This window comes from Phoca vitulina, unplaced genomic scaffold (genome assembly GCF_004348235.1).
Source record: "Phoca vitulina isolate PV1807 unplaced genomic scaffold, GSC_HSeal_1.0 scaffold40, whole genome shotgun sequence".
In the NCBI taxonomy this organism is placed as follows: domain Eukaryota; kingdom Metazoa; phylum Chordata; class Mammalia; order Carnivora; family Phocidae; genus Phoca; species Phoca vitulina.
Genome location: NW_022589743.1, coordinates 4,262,898 through 4,277,677, shown reverse-complemented (window position 1 = coordinate 4,277,677; position 14,780 = coordinate 4,262,898). Strand labels below are relative to the sequence as shown.

Here is a 14,780-nt window from a genome sequence, read left to right as displayed (position 1 = left end):
CAGGGGGCTGCCCCCCTCAGTAGTCGTCGGTCAGCCTCTCTGTCTCTGACGGCTGGCTCTTCATCTCCGCCTTCTGCCTCTTAGCTTCATACAGGGCGCGAGTGCGGGCTCGCTTGAAGAAGCCGCACTGCGGAGGGGAGGAGGTGGGGATGGGCCATCAGGGGGCGCTGGGGGGGCCTGGCCGGCAGCACTCATGGGCTGGGGCTTAGGGCTGGGGAGCCTGGATGCCTGGGTCCCAGCCCCTGCTTGGTGGTGTGGCCAGAAGCCAGAGTTCCTGGCTTCCCCTTTCCAGCTTGCAGATCCCCCCGCCATTAACCAGGCAGGAATGTCCTGGTGGGTGAGGTGAGGATGGGAGGTGGGGAGACGGGATGAGACCGGAAGCTGGGGAGAAGGTGGGGACAACGTGGGAGAAGGGTGGGGGGTGGGAAGGAAGCAGGAATGGGATGAAGGGAGAGCTGGTGAGGGTCTGCTGGCAGGAGGTCCCAGAGCGGGGGTCCCAGTGGTGGTCTGGGGGTCCTAACCTTCCACAGCAGGAGGATGATCAGCCCCAGGAGCAGCAGTCCCGCACCCACAGCCACGAGCACCAGCCACAGCTCGATCTCCGCTGGTAGCTCCTCCACCAGATCAGAGTCAATGTCCACTGAGAACTGGCGGCAGTGAGAAGGGGCTCAGCCCTGTGTCCACCCCCTTAGACCCCATGCTCAGCCATCCCTTCCGAGCGGGGCCCAGGACTGTGCTGTTTGATCTACTACCAGCAGGGGGCACTCAGGAACCAGAAAAAGCCCCTGCCTGCCCACTGCGGGCCGCAGATCCCTCCATCCTCTGGTTTTCCCCGGGAGCAGACCTGGTTCCCAAGGACCAGCTTCAGATCTGGCACGCAGCCTGGAGTCTGGGTTTGTAGCCCACACACCCGGGCTTGAGTACCAGCTCCATCCTTGAGGAGCTGTGTGGCCTTGGACAAGTAAGTTCACCTCTCTGAATCTCCATTTCATGGTCTCTGATAAAGGAGATCACAACGCCTACCTCGTGGTATAGCAAAGTGGTCAAGAGCATGGGTTCTGGAGGTAGACTACTGGGCTCAAGCGCCAGCTGTGCTGTTCACTAGCTGTGTGACCTTGGGCAAATCACTTAACCTCTCTGTTGTTCATCTGTAAACTGGGGATTATGAGAATGATACCTACTTCATAGGTCACTGGTGAGGATTAAATGTGTTTACTATCAGTAAACTGCTTTGAGCAATACCTGGTACCTAACCAGCATTCCTAAATATTTACAAAAAACCAAAGAATGCAGAGCATATAGTACCATTATTTTTCTTCCCCTACAGTGGAGATATATAGATAGATAGATAGATAGATAGATAGATAGATAGATAGATAAATATAGATATATATATAATTATTATAACATAAAATTATATTACATATATTATAACATACATAATTATACATTATAATATATACATTGTAAAATATATATTATAATGTATACTATATTATACAATTTATTATCTTACATTATGTTACATATAATATATATTATTTTTAACATATATTATGCAATATTGTATATTATATAATATTGTAATATTATGATCTATAACATACATAGCATGTAAGTGTTATATAATATGTAATATGTATTATAACAAAATTATATTACATATAATGTATTTTATATATACTGAGAGAAAATTTTTCTCTCACTATACATGATTATTTCTTTAAAAATTATTTTGATTATTATTTTTGTTTAAATACAGATGATATCAAGAAAACTAAAGGTTCCCAGTAATTTTACTCCCTGGAAATAACTCTTCAACATTTTGGTGACTCTCTTTCCATAGTTTTTAATGCCCATGTTAAACACACATCCTTTCTTCTTCCACATGGATGGGGTCTCTGTGTGCTGCACATACCCTCCTGCGGTCTGACCTGACTCCTCCTTCAGCTATAATCATCATCTCTTGATGTCAGTTAAGAAAGATCAACCTAATCTCTGATGACTGCATAGTCACTCTAGAAAATGTACCACAATTTATTGAACCGATCTCCTACCGAAAGACATGTAGAGTGTTTTCAATTTCATGCCATTATAAACCACGCTTTCAAATATCCCCATATATTTATATTCGCATATTTGTCCTATTAGCTCCTTAAGATATATTATCATGGGCTGGATCAAAGGAAGTGTGCATTTTAAACTCTAACAGATATTGACAAATTCATTTCCAAAAAGAATCCATTCACTTTTACTCGAACCAATAGCATTTCCTTCTACCTCATCAGCACCAGACAGCCTTAGTGTCTTTAATCTTTTCCAATCTGATAGGGAAAAAAATCCTGTGGCTGTTATTTTTATCTCCTCAATACCAAGGTGACCATTTCTAGTTCACCCTGTGTATACTGCCTGTTTATCTTTACGCTGCCCTTCACCTTGACATACTAAAAATATATATCAATTCTTCATCATATACGCTAGAAACTTTTTTAAAAGCAATCTATTGGGGCGCCTGGGTGGCTCAGTTGGTTGAGCAGCTGCCTTCAGCTCAGGTCATGATCCCAGGGTCCTGGGATCGAGCCCCACGTCGGGCTCCCCGCTCAGCAGGAAGCCTGCTTCTCTCTCTCCCTCTGACTGCCACTCTGCCTACTTGTGCTCTCTATCTCTCTGTCAAATAAATAAAAACCTTTAAAAATAAAAAAATTTAAAAAAAGCAATCTATTGTTTGCCCTTCTAGTTTCTTTTTATCATCTCTTTTGCTGTATACAGGTTTAAAATGTCATACAATCTAATTGGTCAAATGTTTCCTTTGCAACTTTTGGGTTTAGTAAAATAAATCCCTCTCCCCATAATTAAAGATTATTATTAAATTATTTTCTGAATTTTCTTCTGGTATATTAAGTCTTATTTCCTCTATTTAAATATTTAATCTAACTCCACTGTAGTTTTGGTTATCATGTGAGGTAAGGGTCTGTCTTTACTTTCTCCCAACACCACTTCATAATCTAACTTTCTCTATTGGTTAAAAATGCCATCTGTAGGGCGCCTGCGTGGCTCAGTTGGTTAAGCAACTGCCTTCGGCTCAGGTCATGATCCTGGAGTCCCGGGATCGAGTCCCACATCGGGCTCCCTGCTCAGCAGGGGGTCTGCTTCTCCTTCTGACCCTTCCCCTCTCATGCTCTCTGTCTCCCATTCTCTCTCTCAGATAAATAAATAAAATCTTAAAAAAAAAAAAAATGCCATCTGTATAACAACATAAATTTCTATTCTGTTCCATTGGTCTTTCTGGCCCTTCCTCCACTACCTTAATTTATTTTGGGAGATACACAACAATGCATTTAAGCAATCCTCCCTTCGTCTCCTGTATTATGCCCCCTCCATATCTCCACTATAGCCTTTTCATGAAAAAATTGACAATTTTGTCATTTTTTTTCCCTCTCCGATGTAACTCAGAATCAAGTTTGAGAACTTTGTTTTCAAGTTTCCACGGAGATGGAACATCTTCACAGAGAAGTTGTGCAGATCAAATAAGCTCTAGCAGAGGTTCTCAGCCCCGGTTGTACCTTAGAGTCACCGGGGGACTTGTAAACGTCTCCTACCTGGGGTCCCACCTCCACGGACTCATTTCATTGCTTAGGGGTATAGTCCAGACACCAGAAATCCTCCAGAGGAGTCCCATGTGCTGCCAAGATTGAGAACCCCGTAGCTAAGGTGTGAGCGAGTGCTCTGAAAACCTGCCCTGCGCTCCCATGCCCTGGCCAGGCACTGTGGCTCCTCAACGTGCTCACTCACCCACACGGTCTTGTTCTCCATGTTGATGGTAGGGATGCTCGTTCGGAGGAACAGGGTAGCCCAGCCGGATACACTGACTCTGTCAAAGTCTCTGTAATCCTGGATGGGGGCAAGGGGTGGTCCAAAGAAGTAGCTGAAGCCCCTCTGAGCCTCCCTCTTGACCCTGAGCATCCTCCCCAGGGCACCCTCCCACCACACAGCATCTTTAAGCAGCACCCCAAGGGATCCGAGACCCAGGCATCTGCACACACAAATGCACATCATTCATGCGGCGGGTCCTATGCCGGATGCGGGGGACAGCAGAGACAAGGAAGGTCACAGTCTAGGGTCAGGTCTCTGGGCTAAATCTGGCCTGTCACATGTTTTTGTAAATAAAATGTTTTTGGCACACAGCCACGCCCGTTCATTTCTACGTTGTTCATGGCAGCTCGTGCCCAATGGCAGAACTGAAGACTTGCAGCAGAAACTGCACGCCCCACAAAAGCTGAAAAGATTGATAATCTCCTCATTTGCAGAAAAACTGGGTCTAGGTGGCTGGCATGTAAGTGCAACCCAGAGCAGAGCGTGATCGGTGGCATGCGCGGCTTCTGAGAAAGTTCTGTGGGTGTGTGGAGAGGTCGTCTGCAGCTGGGAACCTCAGAAAAGACCTCACTGGTGGTGAAGCGGCTGGGGAGAGCCTGAAGGCTGAAGAGGAATTTACAGGCAGAGATAACAGAAGGGGAGCTGGCCTTCCGGGGGGGCGGGGAGTGGCACCGCAAAGACGTGGGCGTGGGAAAGAAACAGGCGCAGGATGGAACAATGGACACCCGGGAGAAGGTCGTTCTGGCTGGAGACGGACATGACATCATGCCCACACGCAGACACACGATCTAACGCTGACAGGCATACAGTGACAGGAGTACAATGGCTCCTGGGTAAAGTCCGACGCTGTCACTGACCCACGCACGCACACACAGGCACACGCAACCCTGGCTGTGACCCCGGCCTCACCCTCTCCCTGTTGCTCTCCCCACCCTGGCAGGAGGCAGTAGAAACCTGCAGACCCAGGCACTGACCTCAATGAAGGTGCTATTCCATACTCGTGCCCGCACTGTCACATTGGTGATGACAGGGGTATCAGGAATGGGGCACTCCAGCCACACACAACGGGCCTGGTCACTGCCACACTTCTGGGGTGGGCCGGGAAAACAGGACGTGAGACAGTCTGGGGCTCCACATTCTTCCTGCTTCACCCCTTCCCTTTGGCTCTTCCCCTGGCTTAATCCCACCCACGGGTGACCCCAAGGGGCCCTACCTCACCTCTTCCCTCATGCAGACCACCCCACCCCCACACTTACACATCGAGGTCCTATTCTTTAGGCCAAGCACATATAGATGCCAGGGACGTAGATAACATGAAATCTGGTCCCTTTGTATATAAATGGGGCCCAGCACCCGACACCCCCTTTCCACCCACGTCCCTCACTGAGCCTTTGTTCAAGCCAGCTCCGGCCACCTGGGACACCACCTCCTCCCTCTCCACCCAGCTAGGCCTCAACTTGCTTCCCAGGCCTGTTCCTCTCTCCCTTCCAACAGAGGGCGCCCTGCACCACCCATATCTCCCTGCCTCCCCTCCATCCTGCCTCTCCCATTCCCCAGCTCCAGTGTCTAAGACTTTGAGTGGCTGTATCACCCCCAACAGGATGGGGCTCTGGGGAATAAAGCCAGTGTCTCTTCCTTTGGCCCACTGAATTGGCTGCCCACCAAGGGCAAGAGCAGTGGGATGCCCACTGAGGGAGGAGAGGAGTCTTCCTCCCTCCGACTAGGGGCGCCTCACGGCACAGGGGTAACATCACCTCATCACACCAGGGTCTCCTGGTGACTGGCGCCCAATCCCCCTTGCTTCGGTGCCCCCTGGTGCCCACACGCCCTATGATGGTGGGGACGATCCCTTCCAACCTTGTCCTGGCCACTCACCAGCTTTGTCTCGGACTTGGCTTTCTTGGTAGCAGCCAGAGTGACTGGCGGGGGGGCCGGGCCTCCCCCTGGGTCCAGCTGTCTCCGCCTGCGCTGTGGAGATGGCCCATCGCCAGGGACCTGAGAGGGAAGAAGATGTTGGCTGGGAGGAAGGAGAGGGAGCAGAGTCGGGGGAGAGGCAGAAAGGGCAGGGGGTGGCAGGCTCCTAAAGGTGCACAAGAAGGGGGAGGGCAAGACACTGGCCTTTCTGCCCTGCGGCATGCAAATGAGATACGATGCAAATGAGATGTAAATGAAAGGCCCCCAGTGGTGTCCTTACAGAGAGAGTGAGATTCAGAGGGTTGATGAGGTCTCCAGGTGGCCGGCAGGGCCAGGACCCATTGCCGTGGATGGTGATGTCTGTGGGGTACAACAGCCACTTGCCATTGATGACTTCGTAGGGCCACTCCAGCCCTAGGGCCAGGGTCCCCAGGGCTGCCAGCCCTTCCCCCATGGGGCCCACCTGTGGGCACAACGGGTGTCACGGCCACTGCCTCCTGGCAAACCACCTCCATCTCACCCATCCCCAACCCGCACACCCACAGACCCCAGGCCCGCCCCTGCCTTCCCAGGAGTCCCCGCCCAGGGTCCCCGTGGCCCCCCTACCTGGAACTCATACTTGAGGGGGCTTCCCACATCCTCCACAGTTTTCATGCCAGACTCGCCCATCACTGTCCCTCCGAAGAAGCTTTGTAGCCGGTAATTCACTCTAAGGGTAAGAAAGACGCTGGAGTCTGAGGGGGTGGGAGGGGCCCTAGCAGAAGGGACGGGCACTGAGGTAGGCGAACTCCAGCTCCTCTGACATCAGGCAGACCTGAGATAGATCCCTGCTTTGCATGCACTCGCTGTGTGCTAGTTATTGCTCAAGCAAGTTATGTATCCTCCCAGAGCCTCGGTTTCCCCATCTGTAAAATGGTTGCTATATCATGGGGCTGTTGTGGGAAGTCAATGAGCTGCTGTATATAAAAATCCTAGCACAATGAGCCCTCATGAAATGCCAGGGCCACACCAACACCTTGGCCCCAGGGTGGCTGATTCCTCCACTGCCACCTGCCTTACAAGGGGAGTAATAACAGCGACGGTAATGATAGTGATTGCTGTCAAGGGAAGGGGTGACCCAGGGGAAGCGCAGGCCTAGACAGGTGTGTCCGAGGAGCTCAGGAGCCACGCTGGGGACAGGCAGGCCCATGCACGGGCACAGCAGGCTGGGGGAGGGGTGGTACCCACATGCTGAGGGAGGCCTGGAGTGTGTAGTCCACCAGCAGAGTCAGGGTCATGGGCCACAGGTTGTCCTGGTGACTTGACCTGGGGAAGAAATGCAGGGGGTAGGTGAGAGGTGTCAGCTGAGGCCCGGGCTGGAGGAGGTCCCAGGGCCCCTCACCCCTGCCGCAGACTGGCTTCTTGAGGTCACTCACGTGGAGAGCTGCAGCTGTGCATGGAGTTCCCTTGTGTGCAGGGTCACCCCGGTGACTTCGAAGGCGATGAGCAGCTCCATCTGCCATGAGGACCAGGGAGGCAGAGAGAGAGGCGTTTGGGGCCGGGCAGGGGTGATGCCATACGGGAGAGAGGGGCTGAACGCTATGCGATGGAGTTGGTTCTCTGCCCCCCCCCACCTTCTGAGCAAGGAGTCTCTGCCTGGCCACCTGGGTCCACTCTTTCACCTTGTTAGCCTCATCCTGTTTCCCCTTCCCCTTCTTCTCTGTCCATGACATCTCTGCTACTTTCAACTATATGACCTTGAACAAGTCACTGTAACTTTCTTTTTTAAAAAAGGATTGATTTATTTATTTGAGAGAAAGAGAGGGCGCGCGCAGGGAGAGGGGCAGAGGGGGAGGGAGAGGCAGAGAATCTCAAGCAGACTCCACGCTGAGTGCAGAGTCCCAAGGGGAGCTTGATCTCATGACCCTGAGATCATGACCTGAGCCAAAATCAAGAGTCAGGCACTTAACCAACTGAGCTACCCAGGTGCCCGAGTTACTGTAACTCTCCAAGCCTATATTTTCTTTCTGTAAAACAGCATCTACCTCCTCAAAAGGTTGTGAGAATTGCAGCATAAAAAAAAGTGTGAAGTGTTGGACTCAGGGCCTGGCACATAGTAGGTGTTCAGCAAAATCCAGTTCCTCACCTCCACCTGCTCGAGTTTTGTGCATCGCTAGTGGCCCCATTTTTCTTAGTCTCTGGGCCTCTCCCCATGCCCTCCTGTATTTCCCTGTCCCTATCCTGGCTCTTTGCTTCAAGGAAGCCTGGGAAGCAGGCAGGCAGAAGCAAGGTTAAGGAGCTCATCAGAGTAGCAGGCTGGGACCCACAGGCCTGGGAAGGTGTGGCCAGCACTCACCCTCTGGTTCCGTTTGAAGGGGTTCCCCAGCTCACAGACAATGGTCTCATTGGCCTGGCACATCCCAGCCTGAGGAAAGGAGACAAATCAGGTCTGGGTGGTCAGAGTAGGGCATCTCCAGCCCCCTCCCTGTGGCACTGGGTCTGATGCCTAGAGGCTTGAGTACCGGGTGCTCTTAGCATTAGAGACGCGGCAGACACCTGAGGAAGCCCAGCCGAGAGGAAGCGGGGTGGACACAGGACAAATGAGGACACATGTAAATGACATGTATATAAGGATGTAAATGCTCGCGGACCCTGTTTGGGCTCTGAGCCCTGCGGGGGGCACTCACGGGGCGCACTGAGGACAGCAGCAGGGCGGGAGGCACCGCCAGGGTGAGCAGCGCCTCGTGGGCATCTTCCCCAGCGCGCTCCCTGCTCGGGGTGTTGGTCACGTTGATGCTCAGGAGCAGTTTCCGGCCATCTCTGCTGTACTGCAGCCTGAGCGGAGGGAAGGACCCCGGGACTGAGCCCAGAACCCCGCCCCAGGCCCGCCCCGGATCAACTAGGCCCCGCCCCTCAGGTCTACTGAGTGAAGAAAGTCCCCTCTCGGGACAGCCAAGCCCGGCCCTCTGGCCTCCCCTGGAGAAGAAAGCCCTTTTCTTTGTCCGCGAAGGCCAGCCTAAGCCTCCACCCGGCCAATTAACGTCCCTGCTCTCAACTCGCCTCTCCCTGAGGCCCCTCCCCCCAGAACCTCCAGGGTCCCCGGGAATCGCCCAGACCCGCAGGGCCCCGCCCCTCACCTCCCGTTAGCCAATGAAGCCCCTCCCCGCCCCACCCTTGGCCAATCAGCGCGGCCCAGAGCGCACCTGCTCAGCGGCTGCCCCAGCTCCGACACGAAGGCCACCTGCATCTGCAAGTTGCTGTCGCATTTGTTGTCCTGGCCGCACTCTTTCTGGAAGTGGACCTGGGGGTGGCCGGAGGCGTGAGGGCCCATCCTCCACAGCGCCCTCTCGCCCCACAGGCCTCCCCGGCCCCCGCCCTTCTGGCCCGGGCCCCACCCACTTCGGTGTGGTTCTCCAGAGCCTGCGCCTGGTTCAGCACCGGATACGGGTCTAGGGACCGCAGCCCCAGCCGGGGACGCTCGGGCATCCTCAAAGGTAAAGAGTAGTTCATCGAGATGATGATGGGACGGAGTTTGTCGCGGACGTTATCCTGGGGAAGGAGGGGGAGCTGAGCCCAGCGCTGCGCTCCCCTCCCCCCTCCCCAAGTTGACTTTTCACACCAGCCTGAACCCTCAAGGAGGAGCTGAGCCCCCACCTACTTTGAAAAACCCCAGTAAGGCTGAACCCCCTCTGGTCCTATCATCAAATTGACTCCCTTCCTACAACTCTGACCTACAAGCAAGATGATGGGACTCCTTCTCCCCAGAGATGGGGGTGGGGGGGTGTATCGGGGGTCGGGGGTTTGTTGAGCCTCCCTTCATCCCTGGGGTCCCCAGGATGAGCTCTTCCAACCGTGATATCCTAGAGAGGGCCTGAGCTGGTCCCGCACTCACGGGCCCCCTTCCCCCCAGACACCAACTAAGCCAAGAGTCGCACACACCTCACTTTTCTCAGAGGTGATAAGCCCTTTGGCGCCCATCCCCATTCCGAGGCTCTCTGTCTCTTTCTACCACATTCTGTGCACTGTACCCGCTGCAGACCTATGGCCTCCCAGGTCTCCCACCTCCCCCACCTCTGTCTCTGGGGGGACTCCAGTCCCTCGCCCCTGACCTGGGGGGACTCTGGCTAACCTCCTCCAGAGATCTTGGAGCCGGCGTCCCGCCCCGGGCCCCTCCCTCACCATCAGGAGCAGTTCCAGCTTCTGGCAGCGCATGTCGGGCATGGAGAAGAAGCCGTGGAAGACGGCTGACTGGCTGCGTGCAAAGCGAAGCCGAGGCGGTCTGCGGTCCCGGTCGGCCTCCAGCGTGTAGGCCAGGGCTGGAGGTGGATGGGGTGTTATCAAGTGGCCAGGCAAGCATACCCCTCCCTTCCCCACACCCCCGTACTCACTGATGTTTCGCCTGTAGTTGGGGTTCCCGGCACTCTGGTTGTAAGCAAAGCACAGCTCCACCTGCACGCTGTTGGGAGGCGGGAGACAGGAGGAGGTCACCGTGGGACCCAGTTATCCACGCCCTGGCCTTCACCCCTGTACTGGGCCAGGGGAAACCAGGGCCCTTAGGACGAAAGGCAGGGGCAAACCTGGGGAATCCACAGAGCTGGTTAGGGTGTCTTTGGCCTCTCCCCTCCCCACTCCCATGAAAGCCATAGAAAACAGGGTTAGAGGGGTGCCTGAGTGGCGCAGTTCGTTAAGCATCCGACTCTTGGTTTCGTCTCTGGTCTTGAGCTCAGAGTCATGAGATCGAGCCCCTCATTGAGCTCTGCACTCATCAGGGAGTCTGCTTGAGACTCTCTCTCCCTCTCCCTCTCTGCTTCCCCTCCCTCTAAAATAAATAAATTAAATCTTAAAAAAAAAATTAAAGAAAACTGGGTTAGAGGTCACCAATGGGGAAACTGAGGCCCTGAGAGCAGAAGGAGTTGCCTGAAGCTTTCAGTTGGTTGGTGCCCTGCCCAATCTTATACAGGGTACACTGTCCAGATCTCCTTCTCCCACTCACCCCTGCTTTCTGCTCTGGGTCCCTTTGCCTTCTGATCCAGGCCTCATTCATGCAAAGGCCTCGGGGCCATCACCATCATTACTGTGACCACGTTAGCAACTAACATATTCTGAGCACTTGAGGTGGACAAGGCACCATGTGAAGGGCTTTGTGTACATCATCTCATTTAATTATCACAACAATCCCATAAATTCGTTGTTACTATTATTAACTTTGTTTTATAGGCAATGAACCTGACACTCAAGAGAGATAACAATTTGTTCAAGGTGGCTCTCTCTCCCATCCACCTAAGTGTCTCCCTCTTCCCTCCTCCTCCGGGACCTCCCTCCCCAGAGCCCACCCTTACCACTGCAGTGGGCATAGCTGGGATTTGAACAAGGCCGTCCAGAGCTCCCGCTCCTAACCACCATGCTCTCCTACCCCTCCAATTTGCCCATTACCTCCTGCAAGGAAGTTGGCTTTTTAATGAGGTTGGGTAGGAGGGGCAACGCTTACCCCAGGAATCAACCCTCTAAGGGTGGGAAATCAGGAGTTGCAAGGGGAGGGGTTTGGGAGCCAGGGTCCTTCCTGGCATGCCCATACATAAGGAGTACGTGGACAGAGCAGGGGCTGAGAGTCTCACCAGGAGGTGCTTGTGCAGAGCGCAGGGTCCAGCACAGATGGCCTGGCCACCAAGGTCTTGTGGAGGATATTGATGACAGGCCGTGCCCTGCATAGAAAACAGACATCAGTCCTTCCTGCCCAGCCCCTGCCAGGCCAGACCTGGGGCTCAGGCTTGCGTGGACCTGGTGCCGAAGGTGGATGGAGCTGGGGAGCCACGCAGACAGGGCTGGAGGGGAGAAAGGCCCCTATCCACCATCGCCCTGGCTTACCGAAGCAGCACGATGCGGTCTGACAGGCTCCCCACCAGCAGGTCTGGGTAGGAGTTCTCATCCACGTCCATCCGCCCACTCAGTGAGTAGCCGAAGGTGGCCAAGCCGGGCAGTCCCAGCTCCTCCCCCTGGATTACCTGGGGGTAGGGGGAAGCAGTAGGGACAGGCTCAGGGTGAGCTCTGGGGAGCGGGGCCCAGGGGGAATAGGGAGAGGGTGGGTGAGGGGAAGGAGGGAAAGCCCCCTTTGTTCCTGTCCACCCATACCTGCTGCGGCTGTCCCAGGAGCCCCCTGGAGCTGCTGTGATAGATGTACACTTTGCCCAAGCCCTCGAACGGGGCTCCCACGGCAATGTCTGGGGAAGAGAGGCAGGACAGGTCACCCTGAGTCCTGCGGACCCCATGTCTCCCCGACCTGGCACTCCAGGCCACAGGGTCCAGCAGGAAACAGAACTCACACTGCCAGGCAGCACTCAGAACATCAGGGAACGGAGCTCTACGGCTCAGGATTAAAACTGGGACCACTGTGAGCCCAGGTGCCTCCTTTTATATTGTGGGAAAGTAGGTCTAGGAGAGACAAGGGACTTACCCAGAGTCACATAGCAAGTTAATGTCACAGGCAGGCCTACACTCCAGATTTCTGAGCACTGGCCTAGTGTTTGTTTTCCCTAACTATGGCACCTTGCATCTCCTCCACCAACCTCCCCTTCAGACACCCGGTTCTTCTAATGACATTTACCAGCAGGGTCACAAAAGGAAGTGTTCCCCGTTGGTGACTCTGCCAGCTAGTTATCAAGCACTGCTCTCATTTAATCCTGACGAGACTGCTGGGGTAGGTACTGCCGTCCCATTTTATAGACGAGGAAGCAGACTCAGAAAACCCAAAGCCACACAGCTCATGAGTAGAAAGAGGATATTGAGTCCATGCCTGTCTAACACCAGGGGCTGGAATTTTAATCACACTATCACTTTCCTTATTAAAGTTCCTTAGACTTTTAAAATTCTAACCATTATTTCCACAAATAAACCCCAAATGTTTTATTATCTTCTTAACCTTTACTCAACTCTTTCTAGTTCACTGCTTTTGATCTGATAAGGCCTAGGTAACCGGAAAGCCAAGCTTGTTAGAAAAGTATGTAAAGGAAAAGTAAGTAGGTTCTGAGTAGAAACCGGACGACTCTTCTATCAGTAAATGTTTGGGCTTTGCTACCTGAACTTTCTAGCACCTACTTTGGCTCTTTAGAGACTCCTCTGCCTTCCTTTTGGTTCTCAGGTATGTTCTGGGAAACTGAGGTTGTCAGAAAAAGTGGTTTCCAGATAAGCCGGGTGCTCTCATGGCAACCAGGCTCTTCCTTACTCTGTCTCTTTGCTTGATACCCCAGGTCTGATTGATCCCCAAGTCTGCACAGCACTGGATATCCTCTACACCTGGGGCTCCCACTTTGTCCCAGCCCTTCGCATCCCACGCTTGATAGAATACATTCTTGGTCTTAACATCCCCAGCCTTGCTCTCCCCCATCCATCCCATATTACCCTCCAAAACCATCTTTCAAGGTACCAAGTTATCGTATCACATCCCTGCCCCCAGACCTTCTCTGGACACCCACCCCTCTGCCATTACCCAAAGGTAAAGCCCCAGTTCCTCTGCCTGGCTTTCCAAGCACCCACCCCATCTCCACACTGCTTCTCCAGCTTCATTCATTTCTGATGTAAACAGCCCACAGTCCACTAAATTTGGGTAGATTGAGAAATCACGTGATACCCCTTCTGTTCCCTTCCATTGTGCACACTCAGCCCAGCATCTGATGCCCAGTGGTACATCCACCCCTGCGGGAGGCCCACCAAGCTTGCCGCTGGTAGCTTCCTCTGCACGGCCTCTCCCTGTTACTGCTGTGAACTCCCTGGGCCTGGGCCCCATCCCGTCCTCTCTTCGGGCCCTGTCAAGCCTGGTATGGAGCTGGCACTCAGTGGGTGTGCTGGGGCAGGACTGCTGGCTCATACCCTGGAATCCGTCCTGGTTGATGTCACCAATGCTGGCCACGGAGAAGCCAAAGGCGGAGCGACTGGGGCCGTGGAGAAGGAGGGAGGGGTGGGCAGGGAAGGAGGTGCCTGCCTGGTTCATGAAGACATAAAGGGCACCCCCCACCTCTTCTTTCCGCTCAAAGTAGTATGGGGCGCCCACCAGGAGGTCCTGCCACCTGCACGGGAGAGAAGGAGGGAGAAATGGGACAACCTAACTCTCGTTTAGTGGGCACAACTGCACCAGGGCGCGTGGCTATACAAATGGCATCTCTGGCCATGGTTCACGGGAAGGACATGGAAATGCCAACAGGACCCGTCTGACAGAGGACACGCATCACGGGGAAGCCAGGGAGCGCAGATCACACCCAAACAACCCACATCCACGAGAACCATACAAGGACAAAAGGAGATGCAGGTGTCATGCAATTGACATGTAAATACCCAGAATCTCATCAAGGCTAATTGCAAATCAACATGCAAATCAACATGCAAATCCCTGTAAAGAGCATGCAAACAAATGAGCAATCGGGACCTTCCATTTCTCTGCCCTGGCTTGGGCAAGACTGCCCACCCCTTGCCGTTCTCCCTGGCCCCAGAAAACGTCCCTGGATCCTCACCCATCATTGTTCAGGTCTGCCAGGGCAATGGCGCTGCCAAAATAGGCGCCCACCTGCATGCCCTCCAGCACCTGCCTCCTGCGCAGGTCTCCGCCTGCCTCCTGGCTCAGCAAGAACACAGCGCCCATATGTCGGTGCCGTGGGGCACCTGTCACGATGGTGATGTCCGTGGGGTGCAGGATGGCGATGCCCACCTGCACTGTGTATCCTGGGATGGGGGGGGAAGGTGGTCAAGCAAGTAAACTTTGTCCCCTTCCACTCTGCCCCCCAGACTTCCCAAATATCTTCTATTCCTCTATTCCAAGTTGGGCAAGAAAGTGGATCCTGGACGCCCAGCCTCCAGTCCTGCTTGCACACAGGACTATGACTTCCATGAAGGTAGGGACTTTGCATTTTGGGTGCTCAGAACAGCCCTGGCATACAGGTGGTGCTCAATAAGTATGTGCTAGTCGAGCTAAATGGCTAAATGGCACTAGTTACACCTGCACTGTGGCCTCGCTCTTCTACCAGGCA

At 53.7% G+C, this 14,780-nt stretch overlaps 1 protein-coding gene across 1 annotated transcript in view; it reads right to left on the bottom strand.

Moving 5' to 3' along the window:
- Positions 1-14,780, bottom strand: part of ITGA3 (integrin subunit alpha 3) — a 29,182-nt gene that overhangs the window by 2,043 nt on the left and 12,359 nt on the right. The window contains exons 7-25 of the mRNA XM_032429227.1: positions 14,268-14,475; positions 13,630-13,826; positions 11,896-11,984; positions 11,632-11,768; positions 11,382-11,468; positions 10,155-10,222; positions 9,946-10,082; positions 9,166-9,315; positions 8,970-9,067; positions 8,454-8,601; positions 8,123-8,191; positions 7,203-7,282; positions 7,015-7,092; positions 6,394-6,496; positions 6,068-6,250; positions 5,749-5,868; positions 4,848-4,961; positions 3,793-3,891; positions 522-647 (exon numbers count right to left, since the gene is read on the bottom strand). Of these exons, the coding sequence (XP_032285118.1) occupies positions 522-647; positions 3,793-3,891; positions 4,848-4,961; positions 5,749-5,868; positions 6,068-6,250; positions 6,394-6,496; positions 7,015-7,092; positions 7,203-7,282; positions 8,123-8,191; positions 8,454-8,601; positions 8,970-9,067; positions 9,166-9,315; positions 9,946-10,082; positions 10,155-10,222; positions 11,382-11,468; positions 11,632-11,768; positions 11,896-11,984; positions 13,630-13,826; positions 14,268-14,475 (2,291 nt within the window). The remainder of the gene's footprint in view (positions 1-521; positions 648-3,792; positions 3,892-4,847; positions 4,962-5,748; positions 5,869-6,067; positions 6,251-6,393; positions 6,497-7,014; positions 7,093-7,202; positions 7,283-8,122; positions 8,192-8,453; positions 8,602-8,969; positions 9,068-9,165; positions 9,316-9,945; positions 10,083-10,154; positions 10,223-11,381; positions 11,469-11,631; positions 11,769-11,895; positions 11,985-13,629; positions 13,827-14,267; positions 14,476-14,780) is intronic.